Source organism: Convolutriloba macropyga, chromosome 1 (genome assembly GCF_964194025.1).
Source record: "Convolutriloba macropyga chromosome 1, txConMacr16.3, whole genome shotgun sequence".
Classification (NCBI taxonomy): domain Eukaryota; kingdom Metazoa; phylum Xenacoelomorpha; order Acoela; family Convolutidae; genus Convolutriloba; species Convolutriloba macropyga.
This window is the reverse complement of record NC_134468.1, coordinates 48,606,705-48,634,437: the sequence shown is the minus strand read 5'-3', so window position 1 is coordinate 48,634,437 and position 27,733 is coordinate 48,606,705. Positions and strand designations below refer to the sequence as shown.

The following is a 27,733-nucleotide window of genomic DNA, read 5'->3' as shown; positions in this document are numbered from 1 at the left end:
TTTAAACGTACAGACCGTGTTTCAACTGTATTGATCAATATTTGACAGCATTGTTTCAAAGCAGTTAAAAAGCTACATCTACTAAGAAGCATTCTCATCGATATTCAACATTAAATTATTGCAGTAACTAAGTTTCAATATTGCAATTCTTGAGTAGTTTGAATCTAATTGCACGTCGATAAAAATGAGAAAACGAAGTTAATGAAGTCCACGATTGTCTCGGAATATCAAATGGTATCAGATTCTGGACTATCGCCCCAGGGGTCGCTTTGGGAAGTAGAAGCCAAGTTTGATTGCATTTTTGAAATTAAATTGATGGCTTCCATTTGGTCATTCCATGGTTCGCTGTCATTTCGCAGAGTATTCTCTAATGCAGCAATTCTAGCCAATCGCTTTGGATCATTCTTGTCTTCTTTCACTACCACAATTGAGACAGCGTTGTTAGAGCTCATTTCAGGAGCACTTAAAAGTTCGTCCTTGGAGACTTCGAAAGCATCCTCGCTATTAGCAACACTATCGTCCAAAACACTGCTATGGGTGCTAGATGCAGACTGCAATTTTGGAAGTGCGTTCCAAATTTCATCAGCTGTGTCTTGGTTCAGAGCTTCTTCGTGAATCAGACTTCCCAGGAAGTTATCGGGTGACTTTGGTTGCACTACTACAGTGTTCGGACTATTCTCTAGTTCAAAGCTGGTCAGGTCGTCTACCTCGTTTGAACTCTCATCGCACAATCCCAATGCACTCAGGAGTCTATTGCCACTTTCGTCATTGTCATCCGTACTCAGATAACTGCGAACAAAGTCCGCTGCCGCCGCTTCAACTTTTGCATCGTCAATTTTTCTATCCTCAAATCTAGAGGCATTCCAGTCTCCCATTTTAGTGACGTCAATTTCGCTCAGCAAGGACTTTTCCAAGTTAGGCGAGAGGTTGTCAACATAAGATGCGAGTTTCTGAATCGTCGTTTCAACAGAGGTTGCGATTGATGATGCAATTTGGCTTTTGTCGTATACAACTGGTTTGTCTACATAGTTGGATTCCATACGAGGCTTTTTGGTCGGCGGTTCTTCGGCAAGCTGGACACTCACACTCTTCCGCACTTCTAAAAAATCAGAACCTACTTCAATGCTTTAGAATTTGAGGCTTATTTTGGACCAACTGTTTCATTTACCGGAGCGCTTGACACTCTGGTTCTAGAGTCAACAAACGTAAGGACCGGATAGTTGATATAGATATCATTAAGTTAATATAGCGTTTCAGAGGTGTAAACAGTTGTCAACGAACATATTTTTAACTGATGCCAATGCATTCCTGACTATAATATAGAACGAATTTTATGAAAAAACGCACTAACCGTTAGATGCTTTGGATGTTGAGGGTGGTGGAATAGAGGCCAAATCTTCCCCGTAAGAGTCTATCAGAGGAAAGCTGGCAGGGTTATTGGCCCAGATCTGGAGTCTAATGTACGCTTCTTTCACCCTCCTATGCAGGCCATGCCATGGTCTCGGTTTGTTCAACAGGTCACACACCGAGGCCTGGCAAAGACCCAGAATATTTTCGCCCAGAACTTTCTGCCCGATTGAACGAGTAGACATTAGAAGCTTCACTTGGTCCGTCAATCGGAAGGTGTCAATTCCGTATGTGGAGTAACTCTGGAATATTTCGTCTGTCAATTTGATAGAACGTCGCGCTGAAGACAGAAAAAAATCTTTATATTACCAATGATCTCAAAAAATTGCTGATCAGGTGGTTTTCGTCAGAGCTTTTCTTTCTTTTCGCCACCTAATGAAGAACTTCCTTAAAACAGTTCTCCATTTATTGAATCCTCAATTTTGCAAGACAGACATTTTTTGTTTACACCTTTTTAGATATTTTCACAACATTCAGAATCGGTACTTCTGTTCCCCGAAAAAGAAATACAAACAGCTGCACAGCGGTCCAGACGTAGCCGCAGAAAATGTTCATCAAGTCTTGGCTGATCTTAATTTACAAATCAAAAGTTGAGCTGAAAGACGTCTGTGATGCTTTAATTTTAAATTGTGTCAAACTTAAATTATTTTTTCAAATTTATTTGTGATGATAATGATGAAAACGCTGATTTTTGAGATCCTCAAGTTAAAAGCAAACAGCAAGACCAAAGACAAAAATTCAAGACTTAAAGAACTCAAAAAGTGAGATTTATGTGTTCAAGTCATATAGCTTTGTAATCTAGTTTGACTGAATTCTATTGAATTTTGATTACATTTGATTACATTTGAGTTAACATTTTCAATTTAGATTTAATAGATGAGTGCTGAGTTCATTTTAATCAGTAAGAAAAGTCTGTTGAGAAAAATCAGGTCAAAAATTTAGTCACAATATTGACCGAAATTGATCACGAGATCCATATGATAAAACGGGTGAAACATGAGGGGAATTACAGTACCTAAACGCTGCGTTTGTATTGATTCAACTACAAATCAAAACAGTCCCCTAATTCTTCCCCTAAGTCTTTTAATGAACCAGGCTCCGTAGCGGTGCATTTCACTGCAATATTTTTTACATCAGCCGTGAAATTTTTGGTCCTTATGGTTCTAGACATCAAAAAACCGTAAACACACGGCTGTTTAGGTAATTTAATATTTTTTAAAAAATTATTCTCTGAAAAGTAAGACTAATCAAACGCAAAAGAAATTAGGTTAACTGTCCAGTTAGCGCTTCATTCATCCAGCAGACCAAGTGCCTCAATGACCTCAAATCTAGATTACACCACGTCTCCTCTCCCATTCGGATATCGCGTAATTAACCACCAGCATTACAATAGAAGCAATAATTTCCTACGCAAAATTCTAACAAAAATACCAAAAAAACAGCCAAGGAGATTTCAATATTTACTTAGGAGTCCAAGACCAGCAACAGCTGTCCAACATGCAGTTGGAGAAAAATGGACAAAGGAGAATGTGAACAATTTTCAATGAGGAGAATGCGAACAATTTCCTTGTATCTTCAGACAAAAAGACTTTAACCAAAAGACACTTTTAAAGCTATTATTCACTACATCAATAAAACTTAGAGCATTCATATGTGTGATTAAGTTAGGGAGACACTAAAGTTTTTCGCTTGACTTGTAAATGAATGGCAATGAGCTAATTCGACAGAGTCAAATTGTGAGATTGAGACACACTGATGGAGAATTTTCACCTCGATTCATGAGAAGGATAGACTGGGAGACAGCACAGAAAAACAAGGTCTCATCAGAAATATAGAAAGTTGACCTCAAATTCAATAAAGCAAAAATATTTTCGGTTACTGTTATTGACCTCTAAGCCCATTTTTTTTAAAAACTTAAGTGTCAAAACTTTTAAACCCAAGATTTTTATGTCACTAGCTGATATTGATACGGGTCCCAGGGAGTCTTGAATGGAACAACTTCATCGTACATCCCATTTGATTTTTAGTGGCCCAATATAATCAATTAAGTTCAATTTTTTCAAAGTGCGATTGAAAGAGCAATTTATATACGCGCAAAGTCATTGACGCAAAGTCACTCCGAGAGAAAAAAATGGTTTGACAAAAATTTTAATAAATTTTGATAAATTTGAATAAACTTTTGATAACATACACGACAAATTGCCGACATTGATTCCCAAAAACCAGGACAGAAGAATACAGAAAATTATTATCTTAATTAAAAAAGTTTTTAAGTGCGCGCCATTGTGAATGGATTTTGTAGTTCGACATACTCCTCCCGTTTTCAATGATACGAGACAGGGATCGGAACCGAATTGGCATCAAAACCAATAATCATTAGACTATAACTAAGACCTATGAGAACGAACTAAATTCACTAAGGGGGGGGGGGGGGGGGCTTCAAATGACGTCTTTAGAAGTTATTATATACCACACATTTAACGTGAAAAAAATAACAACAATTTCGGCACACTTTTCATTTGACTTTTAGTAGTGAACTATCGCCATTTGAGTTCAAGCGCTAACACTAGTGAAAGAGAAATTTAGATCACCCAAAACCAAAAAATCAAGGGCAAAAAAGGCACTCGAAAAGTCGAAACAGTCAAGCAAAAATTTTGCATAAAAAGTTTACAATAATAGCTTCCAACTTCGTTGGAGAGCGGTTAACAATTAAATCAATTTGGTACAGTATAAGTTTGGCTGAGACAGACTAGCAGCAATCCTTGTAGTTTTGATCAAGCTGGGTTCAGTTGATGCAAAAGCTTGTATTTTTCAACAGATTTAAGATTTAGCTCCATGTTTGATACGAAGAATCTCCTACTACTTAAAAGTTTGATTTACAATTTTTTATGATTCAATTTTTAAGAGGACTTTGGCAGTTTTAATTGTTTACTCTAAGCAAAGAATTTGCACACATTACACGGCCTTCTTGTAAGTGGAAACTATCGAAAACATGGTAAATTGAAAACTAACGTTTTGAGCTCTTGGCATTGCACGAGGTCGTTATCGGCAGACTCTTCGCATGAACCTGCAACTGTTTCCCAATACCCTCTGTCAACTTCACAACTTGAGGAGTAGTAACCGGAGCGGGACTGAATTGCTCCATTTTGACAGCAAAAGGCAAGGGACTTTTTTTGATGGATATCTGAGCGCAGCTGCTTGGTCCAGGTTGTTGATGTTGCTGCTGTAGTCGCTTTTGGTCATTGAATAGCAGAAGACTTTCAATGTCTGCTTCCGATTTGATAACAGTAGGTGGTCTTGGCAATATTTTAGGCTGAGTGACTTTGGGTATATTGAGCACTATTTCTTTGGCTTTAGCCACAGTTGGAATTTTGTGAATAGTAACTGGCTTCTCTAGGGGCACAGGTGGCGGTTCCACTTTTTTCGCCTCCTTTAATTTCGGAGGCCGCGACTCCTTCAGGTTGTTTGTCGAGGAGGTGGATGAAGATGACATCTGCTGGACGTTTGTAAGAACATCACTCAAAAATGTGGCATTGAGTTGCTTTAAACGCTCTACTCCAGTATCATCTTCCAACCACTTCTGCATTCGTATGTATGAAGCCTAAAACATGCAATAACCGTATACAATAATAAAACAAATAAAAACAGAACATAGCGGGCAAATCGTCAAAAAAATAACCGCCGTTGACTAACCTGACCGACAGCCTAATTTTTTCAAGTGTAAACAAGTGTTCTAAATTGTTTCGCAGTTTCATTAGATAAAGGAGGTGAATTCAGTCTCTAAACAGGAGGACAATAAGCTTAATACCAATACCAGCAAGCAGTATAAGCTAAGGAACTCTAACTTAATGCACCAAGTCAAGTCTCTAAACCTTAAGTCTTTGTGCCTGGGCTTTATTGGTTTATCCCAATTCTTCCGATTTAGTTTTTTGACCTTAAACGTACTCGCGTAAATTTGCTGAATGCTATCTAGGTTTCATTCACGTGAACCAGTGAGTGAGGTAAGTAAGAATTTGAGGTGAGATGAATTATTTCATTTAAAACGGAAAACGTGATCGAAGGGTATGACAAATTTAAAAACATAGCAGGACAAGTTCTCAATTACGATCCAAAGAAATGAATTATCTAACAGTCAACAAAGCACATGGTCCTATATGCGCAAAAATGAATAAAATAAAAACAATTGGAAAATTTTTGTTTACAGAAACAAGAGATTTAAAGACGATCAATAGGAAAAACATTAGATAAAGATGTTGACACTATGTGTCCTAAGAATGAATAAATAATACAAAAAACTTGAGGAAATCGATAACAGACGAAGTAAAATGGCAGAACCTGAGATTTTGGGCAAAAATCAGAATCATTTTGGATAATGACAACACAAAACTACTTACTGAAATCATACTTTAACCACAGCACTAATACAACTGAAAAGTTTTTGGAAGACGTTATTGAAACACGTTTTTGAAATACTGAAATAAGTTTTTGAAAGGTTTATGGTGACTTTTGAATCTTGCCTTTATTTGTTTTGTCCCCTTTTTACCTAACGGAAATGCTAATAGCGGTTTTATGTTTCAAAAAAAAACAAAACCAACATTTTAGGTAAAAAGGGACAAAACAAATTAAGGTAAGATCCGAAAATCCACCAAAAACCCTTCCAGAACGAATGGTATCTAAGTGAAAGAAAACAGTAAATAGACGCTGACGCCGATAAATTGCAAGCAATTACACCGCACCAAAAAGTCAATAACTTATTTCGCAGACTAAGCGAAAAGACCACAAAGCGTAAAGAGCTACAAAATCCAGAGATATGGAAAAAGTTTAAGTCATAAAACCAAAATCTATGATCTCAAGTCATTAATTAGATTCTCGTTTTGTATGACTCATTACACATTGATGAGAAACATCATTAAAGACTAAGTTGTGATACAAAGTCATTAATAATCCGCTAAGTTTTAAAAGTTTATGTCAAAGTCATAAAAAGCGTTAACTATGAGCTACACAAAAATTATATACAAAACTTAAACCTATAACCAACCGATAGACCTGTCATTTATGGGATTGACTGACAAGACAACAAAAAACATGCACCGACAAATGTCGGAAGAATTGCTCTTGAGCGACAGGCGAGGCAATTTAATTCAGGGGCTGTAGCCTAGATCAATTTTTCTTTATGGGTGCAAAAAACCGCCGGGATTCGAAACACTGACCCCGCCGGGATTCGAAACACTGACCTACCAATCCACAACCACTGCGCTACGAATCACTTCCCTCTGCTATGCTCCAACCAATTTTATTAGCGACAAGCTTTACTTCGGAGCAATGGAATTCACTCAAAAATGAAGAACGAAAGCGTGAAACAGTCACTTGAGAAGTCAAAGAATGTTCTAGAAGAAAAGCGAAAATGTTGAAGCAAAAAATTTGCATAAAAAAGACCAAAACGTTTACAATAATTGCTATGAACTTCGTTCAAGAGCAATTAGAAAAAGTGTGAACAGATCGTAAAGAAGAACGCCCCAATACAATTCAAATTCTTTGAAATGTAAAAAGGAGAGCACCTACATAACAGCCTTTCAGAGGCTGACTGAGGCTAGTAATTAGATTTCACATTTTCCACTTCAGCGGATTTAAACTTTAATGTTTGCCAAATCTACAGCTAATTTGCTCGTTCTTGAATACAATCATACGGTTGTTGTTGCCATCGAAAAATTGTCAAACTCCCAGACAAATTCGAGTTCTTGAACAAATTTGAGAGGGCGATAACAACTGTAGGGTAATCTTTTTAATCAACTTTCGTGGTTATCACAACAGTTGCATAACACGTCACAGTGGCGTCAAAGAAAAAGATAGTCTAACACCATAGCAGAGTTTCGCCAGTTTCACATGTTTGCAGTATTCATCGTCCGCTAACTTCATCGATGAATAAGGCAACTGCTGATATCGCAAAGAGTTGATTTTATACATTAACCCAGAGTTGTTATCGCCCTCCCAAAGTTATTCAACAACTTGAATTTGCCTGAGCGTTTGATAACTTATTGATGGCGAAAGCAAACGTGTGGTAATGTAATTACACCAGTTGCATAATCTTGTTTATTAGAAAAAGAATAAACTCCACTTTTTTAGACAGAGCGGCGATAAAAAAGAGCCTGATCACAAAAGACTGCTCACCACTGTTCCACATTTTGGCAGCATTCATTGCGCGTAAACAATTTTGTGTATATTAAACTTTTTGACGTACCGAGTTATTATGAATTTCAACCAGAACAAAGATCGAGCAAAACCATTAAAAGGAGTCAGTAGTCTGATGAAAATTAATTTACATTTATACATAAAATTCTCCAACAGTTCAATCACACAAACAAAGAACAAAGCAGGACATGTCTTGACGTACAATTCAAAGAACTTTCATTGACTAAACAAAAACTAGACCTAGAACCGACTGAGTGAATTAGGAACACCATTTCCAGAAAAATCAGGTAAATTTGAACTGAAAATCGATGTCAAAATGGCCAACAACAAACCACTCGCGAGAAAGAGAAATTTGGTTCAAACAAAAAACTAGGCCTAGAATGACCTGTGAAGGGATTGATAAAACCATTTCGAAAAAAAGTCAGATCCAAAAAACCGAAAAAAACATTAAAAATCAAAGTGAAAATGCCGCATGTGAACAATAAACCACTAGCGAGTAAGCAATTTTCGCTCAAACACCGTTTTTTCACTCTACTTTAAAATTAGAGTTAAAAAATTTCACGGCGAGAAACCACTCGCTTTTTCGCTCCACTTCCTGTTTCGGCGTGCCAAAATCACAACTCCAATTTGACTTCAAAAATCATGAAATTATGTGAACAGATCTTATAGAAAAACCCAATAAAAACCGCAAGTTAACAAAAAACCACCAGCGAGAAATTGAAATTTGGTTCAAACAAAAAACTAGGCCTACAATGAACTATGAATGGATTGGGAAAACCATTTAGAAAAAAATCCGATCCAAAAAACACTTAAAATTAAAGTGATAATGCCGCATGTGAACAAAAAACCACTAGCGAGGAAGCGAATTTTTGTCCAAACATCGTTTGCTCACTCTACTTTAAAATTAGAGTAAAACAATTTCACGCCGTGAAACCACTCGCTTTTTCGATCCATTTCCTGTTTCGGCGTTTTATTGACTCCTTTCATTCAAAAGACAAAAAGATAACTTTCAACATTTTTTCACAATGATTTGCTATGAATAGGGATGTGCTCAGTAACTGGGGTAGCATAACCTACTTGGGCAGCAACGGAGAATGTACTGGAGCAGCAACGTACTGAGGCAGCAAAGGCCCAAAAATCATTCCTAAAATTTGTTTATCTTTTTTTGATACCAATTCCTTCTTGTCCAAATCTACAAGTCATCTAGCCTGCCTGCCCACGGAAACATGGCTGGACATAAAAGAACCCAGATTAGTACCCCCAGTCAGCGTTTTTATGCCCCGCGGTTTTATCCCACGCATTCGCTTAACCGTACACCTAGAACTTAGCGGAGCTCTAAGAGAGCTGCTCAGCAACGTAATGCACTCGGCATTTACCACTTGATCAAACTTGTTCTGACGAAAAGTCAAATCACCCGAGCAAGCAAAACCACGTTCTAGAACAAAAACGGCCAGGTAAAAACTTTTGAATTGCAATGTTTACTCCACAAATAAAAGCCCATATTCTTAACAATCCGAGTCAAAATCCAAATACTCCCCTTCGCCTGTCCCCTTCCATTCAAAATCCCATTAGATCACTATACTTGCAGACTTGCTTGCCGTATTATATCGATAGAAATAGATACAGATGTAAGTTGCAAAAGCTACTGGCACAACTCAAAAAGCTATTTAAAAAACAGCTATTTCAGGGATAAATTAATCAAAAAACGGCTATTTCAGCGATAAATTAATCAAAAAAATAAATTAATCAAAAAGCTATGCCAGCGATACATTAAAAAGGCCTGTTAAAATTGATTCTGCAGAAGCCTTTTTTTTAGGGTCACATATGATTTCCTTTGACATTAATTTAATTCAACTTAAGTTTTAAAGGGCAGAAGTCATTTTATTGAGTGAGAAAGTCACAAATGATCAAATATAATCACGCAAATGACCTAATAATTATTTCTAGAAGAGCAAAAAATGACTTCAGGGCGCAAAAATCGTTAGTAAGAGGAAGAAGTCATACAGAAAATTTTGAATTTTCAACTTTGCTGTAAAAAACGAAAAAATGTTTTCGTTGAAATGTAAAACGAAAAAATAGCCTCAGACGACAAAACAGAACAGAGCAGGAAATGTCCCGAAATACAACCCGAGAAACTGAATTTACTAATTACCTGATAGTAACATTAATCAGGCAAAACCGATGACCTTATATGCACAAAATTAAAGAAAAATCATAAACGATCAGAAAATTTTGTTTTCCACGATCTAGTGTTTTAAGGACCCCGCGCATCCTTAGAATGAGTACACAATACAAGAACTCAATGGTAATCAATGGCAGATAACTCAAAATTGAGCGAGCAAAAACTAAGACAATTGGAAGAAATCAGAAATTTCACTTGAATAATTTATCAAAGGGTCTCAGTCAATGAAATAGTTAGAAATTAATGCAAACAATTTGACCAAAATCATGCTGCTCTAGAAGGCTAAAGATAAATGCATTTTATGAGAGTCATTGATAAGAACACAAGAAAAACCAACAAAGAGCAAGACTAAAAATCAACGTTCAGTTTTTAGTGTCAAAAGCACAAAATCGATTACATTTAATTTGATTCCTTTTTCATTATTAGCTTACTAATGAAACCTGTCAAAAATGAGATTAAATAAGGAGACAAAAAATACAACTATCGCAACAAACAAAAACCTGGCTTTACTTTTTTGATTATCATATTAAAATATCCAAAAAAAACCATTAAAATAAATTTTCTTTAGCAACGAACGACACATTATAAAGAAAAAGTTATTACAAAGAAACAAGTACAAATACATGCAGAAAATTCCACAATATTTTTTAAAAAACAAACCATAGCTAAGACCTCTCAAGATTAACTCGATCATTTATGGAAACTTAGCAAATGTTGAGATCTGTCATTAATGAAACTAAAAGATAAGAACACAAAGTGAAAATACAAATTTCAAATGTTCGCAAAAGTAAAAATCAACAATATTTCTTTAAAACAATTAGTGTCAAGTCAGAGCAATCAATAGCTTTAAAAGGAAAAAAACTAAACCGATAAGGTTAATCTCTGTTAGGAACTTATGAGACATTTCCCTAATGCGATTGAATAAGACAACAAAAGTTAACTAAACATTTTTGAGAACAAAGAGTGTCCAAGTCATGAAAATCTCTAGCTGTGAACTCATATCAGTTTTCAGGCTTATTTAAATCTGATTGGCAACCAACAAGACCTGTTATTAACGATAATATGTCAAAGGACGCGAGTAAAATTTTAAAAAGACGGCAGAATTCTAATATATTATGACTACAAAACTATAGCTGCCCATTGAAGAATTCAAGCAATTGCAAATAGGCGCAATTAGAACACACATGTATCATTTCAATAGCACATAAGACAAGAAACTCTGAAAACTCCTCTGAATGTCAAATTGACGCACGTGAAAACTCCCTCTGAAGAATTGAAATTTGTTCAAACACCCTTTTCTCACTCCACTTTAAAGAGAGTTTGGAAAAAAATCACGCCTCTGACCTACTCACTTTTGCGTTCCCTTAACGACATCAAGTGACTAAAATCATAACTCTAATTTGACTCATCATTGACGTGAAAAAGCCAAAAAAAAAGTGTCAACAGATCATTAAAAAAGGACAGCATATCAATACAACCAAAATACTTTGAATTTTAAACAAACCAAGAGCCCCGCAATATACCTCCGCTCAGCTTACAGCTTCGCAGCTATAATATACAGAAAAACGCATCACTCCAAATAAAGCGTACACCGGCAGAGGTAACTAATGCATTATTTTTTTCTGAAAGCAAACGACTAAAAAACTGCAATTTTCAAACAGCCGACAGATTGCCAGAATAGCTTGCGTGCCGAATATCTGATATAAAAACAGATAGATCTAAATTGAAAAAAGTGACGCCGCTCAAAAAGCAATCTGAAAAACCATTCCGCGATAAATTATTGAAGATTGTAAATTCATTCCACAGAGGCATTTTTATTGGTGACCTCTACACAACACATATGAGTTCCTTTGATCTTAGACTGACTCAAATTAAACATAAGTTTTAAAGCGCAAAAATCATTTTATTGAGTGAGGTAAGTCATGTATGATCAAAATCTAATCACGCAAATGACTTAAAAACGTTGGCTAAAGATTGAGAAATGACGTCACGCGTGCAAATGCAGTTAGTGAGAGAAGTCATTCAGAAAATTTGACTTTTTTAGCTTTACTGTGAAACAAATGTAAAACAAAAAAGAGCCTCAGATGACGAAACAAAAAAATTAACTGCACCGCAATATAGCTCCATTCAGCTTACAACTTCGCAGCTATAACCATAGCCGTCAAATTGCCGGAAACTAGCTGCGATAGACGCTTGTGGCTCCCAATGGATTTGAAACAACTAAAGAAATAAGACAGATTGACCACCAGTCCTTTAAGGGACAGATTGACCACCAGTCATTTTTATGCGGCACATACGCTCTATACGGAAAAATTTCTAACAGAGCTTTTTCAAATTCGAGATTCTAAATCACAAAACTCAAGACCCTATAGTCAAGAATTAGAGCATTTACGTTTGACACTACTTGTATGCACACTATTGATCTCTAGCTAGTGAATGATTTCAGAAGTCATTTTTTAGTAAACTAAGTCACGCAATTTGACCTAAAAGCAGAACAAATGACGTCACGTACACAAATTTTAACCGCAATCTGATTGGCAACCAACAAGACCTGTTATTAACTATAATATGTCAAAGGACGCGAGTGAAATTTTAAAAAGACGGCAGAATTCTAATATATTATGACTACAAAACTATAGCTGCCCATTGAAGAATTCAAGCAATTGCAAATAGGCGCAATTAGAACACACATGTATCATTTCAATAGCACATAAGACAAGAAACTCTGAAAACTCCTCTGAATGTCAAGTTGACGCACGTGAAAACTCCCTCTGAAGAATTGAAATTTGTTCAAACACCCTTTTCTCACTCCACTTTAAAGAGAGTTTGGAAAAAAATCACGCCTCTGACCTACTCACTTTTGCGTTCCCTTAACGACATCAAGTGACTAAAATCATAACTCTAATTTGACTCATCATTGACGTGAAAAAGCCAAAAAAAAAGTGTCAACAGATCATTAAAAAAGGACAGCATATCAATACAACCAAAATACTTTGAATTTTAAACAAACCAAGAGCCCCGCAATATACCTCCGCTCAGCTTACAGCTTCGCAGCTATAATATACAGAAAAACGCATCACACCAAATAAAGCGTACACCGGCAGAGGTAACTAATGCATTATTTTTTTCTGAAAGCGAAAGACTAAAAAACTGCAATTTTCAAACAGCCGACAGATTGCCAGAATAGCTTGCGTGCCGAATATCTGATATAAAAACAAATAGATCTAAATTGAAAAAAGTGACGCCGCTCAAAAAGCAATCTGAAAAACCATTCCGCGATAAATTATTGAAGATCGTAAATTCATTCCACAGAGGCATTTTTATTGGTGACCTCTACACAACACATATGAGTTCCTTTGATCTTAGACTGACTCAAATTAAACATAAGTTTTAAAGCGCGAAAATCATTTTATTGAGTGAGGTAAGTCATGTATGATCAAAATCTAATCCCGCAAATGACTTAAAAAAGTTGGCTAAAGATTGAGAAATGACGTCACGCGTGCAAATGCAGTTAGTGAGAGGAAGAAGTCATTCAGAAAATTTGACTTTTTTAGCTTTACTGTGAAACAAATGTAAAACAAAAAAGAGCCTCAGATGACGAAACAAAAAATTTAACAGCACCGCAATATAGCTCCATTCAGCTTACAAATTCGCAGCTATAACCATAGCCGTCAAATTGCCGGAAAGTAGCTGCGATAGACGCTTGTGGCTCTCAATGGATTTGAAACAACTAAAGAAATAAGACAGATTGACCACCAGTCCTTTAAGGGACAGATTGACCACCAGTCATTTTTATGCGGCACATACGCTCTATACGGAAAAATTTCTAACAGAGCTTTTTCAAATTCGAGATTCTAAATCACAAAACTCAAGACCCTATACTCAAGAATTAGAGCATTTACGTTTGACACTACTTGTATGCACACTATTGATCTCTAGCTAGTGAATGTTCATCAATTTTACAGTTCAAGAAGTGATTTCAGAAGTCATTTTTTAGTAAAGTAAGTCACGCAATTGACCTAAAAGCAGAACAAATGACGTCACGTACACAAATTTTAACCGCAAAGCAGTAGAAGTCACTAAATGTCAATTCCAAGAAGTCAGGTTGTATAAATCATCGATGGAGACGACGAATTAAAAAAAATAGCAGTACATGTCTTGACGTACAATTCAAAGAACTTTCATTGACTAAACAAAAACTAGACCTAGAACCGACTGAGTGAATTAGGAAAACCATTTCCAGAAAAATCAAGGTAAATTTAAACTGAAAATCGATGTTAAAATGGCGAACAACAAACAATTCGCGAGAAAGAGAAATTTGGTTCAAACAAAAAACTAGGCTTAGAATGACCTGTGAAGGGATTGATAAAACCATTTAGAAAAATCAGATCCAAAAAATCGAAAAAACAGTAAAAATCAAAGTGAAAATGCCGCATCACTCTACTTTAAAATTAGAGTTAAAAAATTTCATGACGAGAAACCACTCGATTTTTCGCTCCGATTCTTGTTTCGGAGTAACCGAAATCAATACAATTTGACTTTAAAAATCATGAAAATGTTTGAACAGATCTCAAAAAACATAGCCTGAAGAATTCCGGGAACACCTCGAAGTAGAAAAGTGACCACCCTCACTGACCTAATGCGTATTCCACAATTATACTAAGCATTTTGAAACAAGAGGAAAAATGAGAAAAGCATTTGACAAAAACTGATACACAACCTGATAAAATTTAACTTTACTGGCAACTCAAGAAAAAATATAATGGTTAAGGAACCGGTTATAGTGATAGTTTGGTACAGGAACCTGTTACAGTTATGCAACATATTATTAAAAAATGACAGACACGATAAATGGGTTCCTAAAAAGGAACTCGAAAGGGAAAGGAGATGAGGGACGAAACCGTAGAGTTCAATTCTAAAAAAACTCTGCAAACGCTCAATGCATTTTCCGAACCACTAATTAGAGAAAATGTTAATAACATTCTATCATACATCAGTCAACCAAACAAAATTTGATTAAGAAGAAATAAGTAACAATTAGAATATAGGAAAGGCAAAAAAAACAAAATAATTAAAACTTGTTCAACTTAATACAGTGATATGTGCCCTGTATAGCTTTCCCCAACCATTATTCGGCAAACAAATTTTAAACCTTTTTCTTTCAGATGAGTCATCCAAAACGAGGGAGAGAAAAATCAATTGCCTATTGGAAACTGCTAATTACAAAACACTGAAAAAAAAGGAATTTTATGTTCGAGAAAATTGCTATGACTATGTTTGACGTGGCGGTTTGTAGTCGCAAAACCTATAAAGTAACTCTCAATTTAGAACTGACTGAGAAAAATTAGAGCACGAAATGTCAGGTCGGAAGAAAGTCAAAAACCGTAAAAACAAAAATCGGCAAAAATTTGCTCGAAATTAGCCAATTTTCATTAAAAAATATCAATCATTATGATCAACCACCAAAAGCGCTACATCTAGTTTCAACCATCAACCATACCACCATACAAAGGTTAAAAAATATTCAAGAGAAATACAAAAAATGCTACAAATGCTTAAAATAGGCAAAATGGTAAAAAACAATAGATTAAGACTGAATCTCAATGTGCAATATTTGTTTCAGATGGTCAAAAGTTCTTCCAAAACTTAGATAACTGCGAGGAACAACTTTGATTGGAACGTTGGAATTAAAAATAGAAATTGTTTGAAAACGATGCAAGTGATCAAAAAATTTCGTTCTCTTAGCAAAATTTTTCACAACTACTTTTCTCACCTTTAATAAAAAACAATGGTTTTCAACGATACGATCAAAAAATCACTCTTTTCTTCTTTCGATTAGTTCAGCCGTTTGACCTAAACAGTTTAAACATGCGGCAGTGACTCGAACCAAAATTAAGTACATAAATTTATTTAGCAATCATGGTTCAAAAACATTACACGGCCATGCTTCTGATGAGAGAAGAAAATTGAGAAAAGGTTACAGAGTTTCGCAGAACTTCAAAACTGTGCAAAAAATTGTCAAAATAATAAAATAAAAAAATATTTTAAAATTGTAATTAAGACCAATTTTCCTTGAATATCAATGATTAGACGTCAAAAACCCGTAATTAACAACACGAAATTAAACCACTGGCTGTGTACAGAAATACTTTTCGTCTAAGTAAACCCGAAAAAAAAATTGGACAAAATGCAAAAAAAATGATTAGTATGTGTACATTTTGGTAAAACAAAAAAGAAGTCACGTGCAAAAAATTGATTATTATGTATACATTTTGATTTTAAAAAAATAAGCCACGTTAAAAAGAGTTGTGCAATGCATGAATTGCGAACATTATCATATACAGTGAATTCTCAGAAAAAAGTCCGCTCGAAGAGCCAAACAGGAAGACATTTGAGAAAATGTTAATAAAATTCTATCATACATCAGTCAACCAAACAAAATTTGATTAAGAAGTAATAAACAACAATTAGAATATAAGAAGAGCAAAAAAAAAACAAAAAAATTAAAACTTATTCAACTTAATACAGTGATATGTGCCCTGTATAGCTTTCCGCAACCACTATTCGGCAAACAAATTTTATCTTTTTCTTTCAGATGAGTCATCCAAAACGAGGGAGAGCAAAATCAATTGCCTATTGGAAACTGCTAATTAAAAACTGAAAAAAGGAATTTTATGTTCGAGAAAATTGCTATGACTATGTTTGACGTGGCGGTTTGTAGTAGCAAAACCTATAAAGTAACTCAATTTAGAATTGACTGAGGAAAATTAGAGCACGAAATGTGAGGTCGGAAGAAAGTCAAAAACCGTAAAAACAAAAATTGGCAGAAATTTGCGAAATTAGCCAATTTTCATTAAAAAATATCAATCATTATGATCAACCACCAAAAGCGCTATATCTAGTTTCAACCATCAACCATAGAACCATACAAAGGTTGATAAATATTCAAGACGAATACAAAAAATGCTACAAAAGCTTAGAATAGGCAAAATGGTAACAAAAAAATAGATTAAGACTGAATCTCAATGTGCAATATTTGTTTCAGATGGTCAAAAGTTCTTCCAAATTTTAGATAATTGTGAGGAACAACTTTGATTGGAACGTTGGAATTAAAACTAGAAATTGTTTGAAAAAGATGCAAGTGATCAAAAAATTTCGTTCTCTTAGCAAAATTTTTCACAACTACTTTTCTCGACTTTAATAAAAAAACAATGGTTTTCAACGATACGATCAAAAAAACCACTCTTTTCTTACTTCGATTAGTTCAGCCATTTGACCTAAACAGTTTACACATGTGGCAGTGACTCGAACCAAAATTAAGTACATATATTTATTTAGCAATCATTGTTCAAAAACATTACACGACCATGCTTCCGATGAAAAAAGAAAATTGAGAAAAGGTTACAGAGATTCGCTGAACTTAAAAACTATGCAAAAATTGTCAAAATTTTAAAAAAAATATAATAAAATTGTAATTAAGACCAATTTTCCTTGAATATCAATGATTAGACGTCAAAAAAAACCCGTTATTAACAACACGAAAATAAACCACTGGCTGTGTACAGAAATAATTGTCTTCTATGTAAACCCGAAAAAAAATTGGACAAAATGCAAAAAATGATTAGTATGTGTACATTCTGATTTTAAAAAATAAGCCACGTTCAAAAGAGTTGTGCAATGCATGAATTGCGAACATTATCATATACAGTGAATTCTCAGAAAAAAGTCCGCTCGAAGAGCCAAACAGGAAGACATTTGAGAAAATATTAATAAAACTATCATACATCAGTCAACCAAACAAAATTTGATTAAGAAGTAATAAACAACAATTAGAATATCAGAAGAGCAAAAAAAACAAAATAAATAAAACTTGTTCAACTTAATACAGTGATATGTGCCCTTTATAGCTTTCCCCAACCATTATTCGGCAAACAAATTTTAAACCTTTTTCTTTCAGATGATTCATCCGAAACGAGGGAGAGAAAAATCAATTGCCTATTGGAAACTGCTAATAACAAAAAACTGAAAATAGGAAATTTATGTTCGAGAAAATTGCTATGACTATGTTTGAAGTGGCAGTTCATAGTCGCAAAACCTAAAATAACTCTCAATTTAGAATTGACTGAGAAAAATTAGAGCACGAAATGTGAGTTCGGAAGAAACCGTAAAAACAAAAATCGGCAAACATCTGCTCGAATTTAGCCAATTTTCATTAAAAAAATATCAATCATTAGGATCAACCACCAAAAGCGCTACATCTAGTTTCAACCATCAACCACACAAAGGTTAAAAAATATTCAAGACGAATACAAAAAATGCTACAAAAGCTTAAAATAGGCAAAATGGTAAAAAAAGATTAAGACTGAATCTCAATGTACAATATTTGTTTCAGATGGTAAAAAGTTCTTCTAAAACTTAGATAATTGTGAGGAACAACTTTGATTGAAACGTTGGAATTAAAACTAAAAATTGTTTGAAAAAGATGCAAGTGATCAAAAAATTTCGTTCTCTTAGCAAAATTTTTCACAACTACTTTTCTCGACTTTAATAAAAAAACAATGGTTTTCAACGATACGATCAAAAAAACCACTCTTTTCTTACTTCGATTAGTTCAGCCATTTGACCTAAACAGTTTACACATGTGGCAGTGACTCGAACCAAAATTAAGTACATATATTTATTTAGCAATCATTGTTCAAAAACATTACACGACCATGCTTCCGATGAAAAAAGAAAATTGAGAAAAGGTTACAGAGATTCGCTGAACTTAAAAACTATGCAAAAATTGTCAAAATTTTAAAAAAAATATAATAAAATTGTAATTAAGACCAATTTTCCTTGAATATCAATGATTAGACGTCAAAAAAAACCCGTTATTAACAACACGAAAATAAACCACTGGCTGTGTACAGAAATAATTGTCTTCTATGTAAACCCGAAAAAAAATTGGACAAAATGCAAAAAATGATTAGTATGTGTACATTTTGATAAAACAAAAAAGAAGTCACGTGCAAAAAATTGATTAGTATGTGTACATTTTGATTTTAAAAAATAAGCCACGTTCAAAAGAGTTGTGCAATGCATGAATTGCGAACATTATCATATACAGTGAATTCTCAGAAAAAAGTCCGCTCGAAGAGCCAAACAGGAAGACATTTGAGAAAATATTAATAAAACTATCATACATCAGTCAACCAAACAAAATTTGATTAAGAAGTAATAAACAACAATTAGAATATCAGAAGAGCAAAAAAAACAAAATAAATAAAACTTGTTCAACTTAATACAGTGATATGTGCCCTTTATAGCTTTCCCCAACCATTATTCGGCAAACAAATTTTAAACCTTTTTCTTTCAGATGATTCATCCAAAACGAGGGAGAGCAAAATCAATTGCCTATTGGAAACTGCTAATTAAAAACTGAAAAAAGGAATTTTATGTTCGAGAAAATTGCTATGACTATGTTTGACGTGGCGGTTTGTAGTAGCAAAACCTATAAAGTAACTCAATTTAGAATTGACTGAGGAAAATTAGAGCACGAAATGTGAGGTCGGAAGAAAGTCAAAAACCGTAAAAACAAAAATTGGCAGAAATTTGCGAAATTAGCCAATTTTCATTAAAAAATATCAATCATTATGATCAACCACCAAAAGCGCTATATCTAGTTTCAACCATCAACCATAGAACCATACAAAGGTTGATAAATATTCAAGACGAATACAAAAAATGCTACAAAAGCTTAGAATAGGCAAAATGGTAACAAAAAAATAGATTAAGACTGAATCTCAATGTGCAATATTTGTTTCAGATGGTCAAAAGTTCTTCCAAATTTTAGATAATTGTGAGGAACAACTTTGATTGGAACGTTGGAATTAAAACTAGAAATTGTTTGAAAAAGATGCAAGTGATCAAAAAATTTCGTTCTCTTAGCAAAATTTTTCACAACTACTTTTCTCGACTTTAATAAAAAAACAATGGTTTTCAACGATACGATCAAAAAAACCACTCTTTTCTTACTTCGATTAGTTCAGCCATTTGACCTAAACAGTTTACACATGTGGCAGTGACTCGAACCAAAATTAAGTACATATATTTATTTAGCAATCATTGTTCAAAAACATTACACGACCATGCTTCCGATGAAAAAAGAAAATTGAGAAAAGGTTACAGAGATTCGCTGAACTTAAAAACTATGCAAAAATTGTCAAAATTTTAAAAAAAATATAATAAAATTGTAATTAAGACCAATTTTCCTTGAATATCAATGATTAGACGTCAAAAAAAACCCGTTATTAACAACACGAAAATAAACCACTGGCTGTGTACAGAAATAATTGTCTTCTATGTAAACCCGAAAAAAAATTGGACAAAATGCAAAAAATGATTAGTATGTGTACATTTTGATAAAACAAAAAAGAAGTCACGTGCAAAAAATTGATTAGTATGTGTACATTTTGATTTTAAAAAATAAGCCACGTTCAAAAGAGTTGTGCAATGCATGAATTGCGAACATTATCATATACAGTGAATTCTCAGAGAAAAGTCCGCTCGAAGAGCCAAACAGGAAGACATTTGAGAAAATATTAATAAAACTATCATACATCAGTCAACCAAACAAAATTTGATTAAGAAGTAATAAACAACAATTAGAATATCAGAAGAGCAAAAAAAACAAAATAAATAAAACTTGTTCAACTTAATACAGTGATATGTGCCCTTTATAGCTTTCCCCAACCATTATTCAGCAAACAAATTTTAAACCTTTTTCTTTCAGATGATTCATCCGAAACGAGGGAGAGAAAAATCAATTGCCTATTGGAAACTGCTAATAACAAAAAACTGAAAATAGGAAATTTATGTTCGAGAAAATTGCTATGACTATGTTTGAAGTGGCAGTTCATAGTCGCAAAACCTAAAATAACTCTCAATTTAGAATTGACTGAGAAAAATTAGAGCACGAAATGTGAGTTCGGAAGAAACCGTAAAAACAAAAATCGGCAAACATCTGCTCGAATTTAGCCAATTTTCATTAAAAAAATATCAATCATTAGGATCAACCACCAAAAGCGCTACATCTAGTTTCAACCATCAACCACACAAAGGTTAAAAAATATTCAAGACGAATACAAAAAATGCTACAAAAGCTTAAAATAGGCAAAATGGTAACAAAAAAATAGATTAAGACTGAATCTCAATGTACAATATTTGTTTCAGATGGTCAAAAGTTCTTCCAAAACTTAGATAATTGTGAGGAACAACTTTGATTGGAACGTTGGAATTAAAACTAGAAATTGTTTGAAAACGATGCAAGTGATCAAAAAATTTCGTTCTCTTAGCAAAATTTTTCACAACTACTTTTCTCGCCTTTAATAAAAAACAATGGTTTTCAACGATACGATCAAAAAATCACTCTTTTCTTCTTTCGATTAGTTCAGCCGTTTGACCTAAACAGTTTAAACATAAGGCAGTGACTCGAACCAAAATTAAGTACATAAATTTATTTAGCAATCACGGTTCAAAAACATTACAATGCCATGCTTCTGATGAAAAAAGAAAATTGCGAAAAGGTTACAGAGATTCGCAGAACTTAAAAACTATGCAAAAAATTGTCAAAATATTAAAATAAAAAATATTAAAATTGTAATTAAGACCAATTTCCCTTGAATATCAAAGATAAGACGTCAAAAAACCCGTTATTAACAACACGAAAATAAACCACTGGCTGTGTACAGAAATACTTTTCTTCTAAGTAAACCCGAAAAAAGAAATTGGACAAAATGCAAAAAAGGATTAGTATGTGTACATTTTGATAAAACAAAAAAGAAGTCACGTGCAAAAAAATTGATTAGTATGTGTACATTTTGATTTTAAAAAATACGCTGATTTTAAAAAATAAGCCACGTTCAAAAGAGTTGAGCAATGCATGAATTGCGAATATTATATACAGTGAATTCTCAGAAAAAAGTCCGCTCGAAGAGCCAAACAGGAAGAAATTTGAGAAAATGTTAATAAAACTATCATACATCAGTCAACCAAACAAAATTTGATTAAGAAGTAATAAACAACAATTAGAATATAAGAAGAGCAAAAAAAACAAAATAATTAAAACTTGTTCAACTTAATACAGTGATATGTGCCCTGTATAGCTTTCCCCAACCATTATTCGGCAAACAAATTTTAAACCTTTTTCTTTCAGATGAGTCATCCGAAACGAGGGAGAGAAAAATCAATTGCCTATTGGAAACTGCTAATAACAAAAAACTGAAAAAAATAGGAAATTTAAGTTCGAGAAAATTGATATGACTATGTTTGACGTGGCGGTTTGTAGTCGCAAAACCTATAAGTAACTCTCAATTTAGAATTGACTGAGGAAAATTAGAGCACGAAATGTGAGGTCGGAAGAAAGTCAAAAACCGTAAAATCAAAAATCGGCAAACTTTTGCTCGAATTTAGCCAACTTTCATTAAAAAATATCAATCATTATGATCAACCATCAAAAGCGCTACATCTAGTTTCAACCATCAACCACACAAAGGTTAAAAAATATTCAAGACGAATACAAAAAATGCTACAAAAGCTTAAAATAGGCAAAATGGTAAAAAAAGATTAAGACTGAATCTCAATGTACAATATTTGTTTCAGATGGTAAAAAGTTCTAAAACTTAGATAATTGTGAGGAACAACTTTGATTGAAACGTTGGAATTAAAACTAAAAATTGTTTGAAAAAGATGCAAGTGATCAAAAAAATTTCGATCTCTTAGCAAAATTTTTCACAACTACTTTTCTCGCCTTTAATATATACAATGGTTTTCAACGATACGATCCAAAAATCACTCTTTTCTTCTTTCGATTAGTTCAGCCGTTTGACCTAAACAGCTAACACATGCGGCAGTGACTCGATCCAAAATTAAGTACATAAATTTATTTAGCAATCAAGGTTCAAAAACATTACACGGCCATGCTTCTGATGAAAAAAGAAAATTGAGAAAAGGTAACAGAGATTCGCAGAACTTAAAAACTATGCAAAAAATTGTCAAAATATTAAAATAAAAAAATATATTAAAATTGTAATTAAGACCAATTTTCCTTGAATATCAAAATGATTAGTATGTGTACATTTTGATAAAACAAAAAAGAAGTCAATGGCAAAAAATTGATTAGTATGTGTACAATTTGATTTTAAAAAATACGCCACGTTCAAAAGAGTTGTGCAATGCATGAATTGCGAACATTATCATATACTGTGAATTCTCAGAAAAAAGTCCGCTCGAAGAGCCAAACAGAAAGAAATTAACGAAAAATCCAAATATTGACTTTAAAATTGACAATAAGAGCCCATTTTACACTTGAAAAGTAATATTAGGCTCCGCAAAACGTGGCATCAATTTCATAAAGTGAAATATTATCGATCAAAAACAATTTCTACAAAAAACAAAAACACAAATAAAACAATTGAGCCAAATGGACAAAAACGGCTAAAAACGGTTATCTATAGGCGCCGTTCTCTCAAGAATATTTTGCGAAGTCAAAAAGTCATGCATTGAACGCAGCGCATGGTCAAAAAACTTCACTCGCTCAGCGAAAATCTTTTCACCATGACAATTTTTCTCACTTTCGCTTTTATTTCAAGTTGCGGCGTGAACAAAACTACTTCCTGTAAAAAACATAGCCGGAAGACTTCCGGAAGCGACTCGGGGCGTCAAAACTTCACAAAAAATTGCAGCTGAAGCCATCATTTTTTGTATTATACCATTAAATAATTAACTCCCCAGGTCTGATGTAAAAATTGGTGAAACTAACCACGGTCACCAAAAAAAATGCCACAAAATTTTTTATAGAAAACGTTTGGTAACGTTAAAAAAAAGTCGAAATACGATGGTCAGAAAATGGAGAAGCTAAAAAAGCTGACAGCGCTATCAATTTCCCTCAAAGATTTCATTATTCTAATCTCAAAAAAGCTCGCGAGCAAACGGCAGATAATGACTAACTAAGCAAATTAAGTTAAATTTTTCAAAGAATGCTCAAATTTAAGAATCAGAAAACCACTACAATAAGATTCCTAATCACTGTAATTAATACAAAAACAGCACATACTTCTTCCTTGTTATATATATGCTCGACACAGTGATTTCATACTTTGCCATTCAAAAATTGAATTAATCATAGAAAAGACATAAGCAACAGAATAATATTAAAAGGCAAAAAGTCGTTTAAAAACAAAACACAGGCAGAAAATTTCAAGAAATACTAATGAGTGCAAATTTTCGAAAAAGGCTTTCTAGCTTTCTAGCAAACTCTCAGTAGTTCCTTATTTTGAATGAAACCAATTGCAAACCAATGAAATGACGAAAATCTAAAAAAAAACTGAAATCATTCAATTTTCTAAAAGCAAAAAAATCAATATAACGAATATAAATGTAGGTGCCAGGAAAAATCTAGAATGTTACAAAACAGAATGTGAAAAATATGGACACAATGTAAGAAACACCGTAACAAAAAGACTAATTCTTGATTTTTGAAAGTTAAAAATCGAATTAATTCAATAAAAACAAATACATTTCATCGTTCAGCATTCGAGACATCGAAGAGACAACGATTCATCCGAGAAAAAGATCCATCTTCCTGAACAGAACAACAAAAAAAAACAAAAAAAAACAGAATTCAAACATACGAAACATTGGACCATTTTGCAAAAAAAGGTCAAAAAACTTTACAGACTGCAATTATGAAAACAATTTTAACTGATTTCCAAGAACTTAACGCCAATGAAAAGAATTTGAAAGAATTTTTATTAAAACGAAATTAAAGTTCCTTATGTAGCACAAAGAACTATTTCTAGTAAATAAAACCAAAATACAAACACAAACTGACAAAATTGGAAAAAAACTACCAAAATCGGATTAGCATATGTACAATTTTATAAAAACGAAATTACACCGAGGGAAAAAGAGGCGTTGAGTATATGAATTATCAAATGGGAGTTGCCGTATTAACTGATTTTTTTGACAAAAAGACGGCTGAAATATTCAAAAAGGAAGAAATTAATAGAAAAAGCCAAAAAAAAACATAGCTGGCAGATTGCCAGAAAATAGCCGCAATAGATTCGTAGATCGGCAGTCTAAAAAAACAGTAAAAAAGACAAACCAAAAAAATTCGTCTCTTCAATGAAGGTTGATCCGTTATATTTTGATTAAAAATCTGTATAAGTTATTGCTGCCTCTATTAGCTGATCTCAAATAACCTTCATTTAGAGTGACACATACCCATTTGACCTTATCTCTTTGAACTAAAGTAAATAAAAGTCAATTTCAAATTGAGGAAGTCATTTTGAGAGTGAGGTAAGTCAAGTGTGAACAAAAATTTAATCACGCGCATGAACAAAAAAAAACTCGCTCCACTAAGAGCGAAAAATGACGTCACACATTCAATTCAGTTGAAATTGCATGAACGAATGAACAAAAAGTGGCTGTGACGTCATATGGTCGTAACAAAAATCATGACCGACGAAATAAAAAAAAACAAAGAAGGCCAATAATAGCCAAAGAGAAGGCCAATAATAGCCCCAGCTATCGCTGTGCGGCTATTAATAACTAAAAAATCAAGAAATATGTGCTAATTTTGAAATTGAAACGCATTTTCAGGCTCTGCAAAGCACTGTAGCATCAATTTCCGAGGTTTAAATTTCAATATAGCATCGATTAAAAATTATTTCTACAAAAAACCCAAATCACAAGCAAAAAAACTGGGCCACTTAGACGAAAAAACGGCTATCTATATGTGCCATTCAGTCAAAAACTACTTTTCAAAGTCGAAAAGTCATTCACCAAACGCAGCGCATGATAAAAAACTTCTCTCGCTCAGAAAAAATTAGTTCACACGGCAATTTTACTCACTTTCGCTTTTAGATCAAAACAGCGTCTGAACGAATAGTACTTCCGGTAAAAAAAAACCTTAAGAAAACTAATACTCCCCTTCGAGTCGTAAAAAAGACAGCGCCCCAATACAATTCAAATTCTTTGAATTGTAAAAACCACGATGTTCCCTAATAATAGCTGCTATCGCTTCGTGGCTATTGATCAAAAACAATGCTTTCCTGTCAGAAATTTTTTTCTCTCTTGGCCAATTTCGGCATAGCTGACTTTTTTTAATCATTTTTTTTCTTTCATTTTCCTTCAATTGATCAAATTGATATTGCATTAAGCCACCAGGGCAGAAGTCTTGTGGACTGTATTGTCCCGTTATCTGTCCTTTCCGGATCTCATTTGATATTTAAATTTATAACTTTGTTATTCATTTAATATATTACTTGAACCCAGATAAATAAATTCTTTCTTTCTTTTCTTTCTAGATACAGAGGAAGCAAATAGGAAGGAAAACGGAATGCGGGAAAGTTAAGTCGGAAGATAAAGCTTTTCCGAAACTACCTGTCCTTTGCCAGTGGTGGCGCTCCAAGCTTTTGGATGTAACAGCAGATCTGAGACAGAACTTTGTGACATTCCAAGTACATAGTGTCCAAAGACACGCTGTGAGATCGAGTTATTCTCCAAAATGCGGCGAATCTTCTCTGCTAACTCCTGCAAAAGCAAAACATCGAATTACACGAACTCCAATATCACGTTTCATTTAATTCGAGGCGCTGATATTCTACGGCACTAGCAAAGACTCGAACATTTTATTGCCAGTGCTACATCATTCTTTCATTAAAGCATTTCTCTATTAACGAAAACCAGTTCCTTTTGCCAGTGAAATTCTTAAATTTACTTTGCAGCGATCCGGAGAATTCCTGTGCCAAAAAATTCCAACGTAACTGACTTACGTCCGGTGAAATGCTCTAACAAACTGCGAGCGGTTGGCTCTGTCAGTAGGTAGCTCCGGCTTAGGGAGGCTAGCTTTAGCTTAATGGGGGGGGGGGGGGGTGGAGTGTGAGTAGGGGGTCATCAAAGAACCGCCTTCATAGCATCAATTCATGTCTCTAAAACAGTTTCGATGAATCGAATACTTAGATACTTAGAGAATTGTCAGCCGTAAAGCTTTAAAAGAACTTACTGCCCTCCGAGCTTTACCTAAATGGTCAGACAAAAAGTCGGTACCACAAAAAAGCATAAAAAAGACAGCAGGACTAATATAATTGCTGTAAACTTTGTCTGAGAGCAATTGATAATATATTGGCTTTTAATCAAGGCAAAAATGCATTTTTCAAATGGGAGAAAAGATATGCTACAAATTAATCTAACCTGTGTGTCGCAATTGGCGTATTTCATCACATCTCCCTGTGTCAGAGGTGTAATCAGCATTCTCCTCATGTGTGCCAACACGGTCAGTCTACTCCCAGGAACCTTCGGACACTTCCTCAGAAAGTTTTTAGGAGGAAACTCCGTGGGATTAGCACCTGATGCGTCTATAGCACACTCTTTTGTAGACTGTTCCGTTTTGCTAGACTGAGGTTCATCTGAGTCTTTAGCAGTAGCCTCTACCGTGTCAACATATTCCGTCTCGTCACAAGACTTTTGGCCCTTAGTTGCATCCATTTCCTGACGTGCACAAGCAAGAATACGCTCAATTGCTTCATTCGTTTCAGCGTCAGATTTTGGCTTCGTCTGCTCTTCTGAATCATACAACTTCAAAAAGCACAATAATCATCATTACAACATTGCTAATTAAACAATTTCTGCGTTATTGACAAAGTTTCAACACAATTCTCGAAAAAATTAACAATATTGCCGGAAAATAGCCGCCGTTGATACACATCTGGATTGAAACAGAAAAAGATAAAAGGAGATAAAAAAAAATTCACAGAACTTGTTTCTATGTCTCAAAAAATATTCTAATTTGGTGTGCAGTTTCAGTTAGACTATAAATTTATACCCCATTCAGTTTAGATACCGAAGGCTATTAAGCTTAAAACTACTGCCAGCTGGCAATCACATTAATGAACTTTGATAACTTAATTTACT

General features: G+C 34.1%; 1 protein-coding gene across 1 annotated transcript; it reads right to left on the bottom strand.

The window, feature by feature from the left end:
• On the bottom strand, nt 1-27,496 carry LOC142349677 (uncharacterized). The gene is made up of 5 exons (XM_075401403.1): nt 27,014-27,496; nt 26,204-26,353; nt 4,420-5,008; nt 1,352-1,687; nt 1-1,099 (listed from the first exon to the last, which is right to left on the bottom strand). Exons 1-5 carry the CDS (start codon nt 27,305-27,307, stop codon nt 228-230), a joined length of 2,241 nt encoding a protein of 746 aa, XP_075257518.1. The 5' UTR covers nt 27,308-27,496; the 3' UTR covers nt 1-227.
• Between the last annotated feature and the right edge of the window lie 237 nt (nt 27,497-27,733).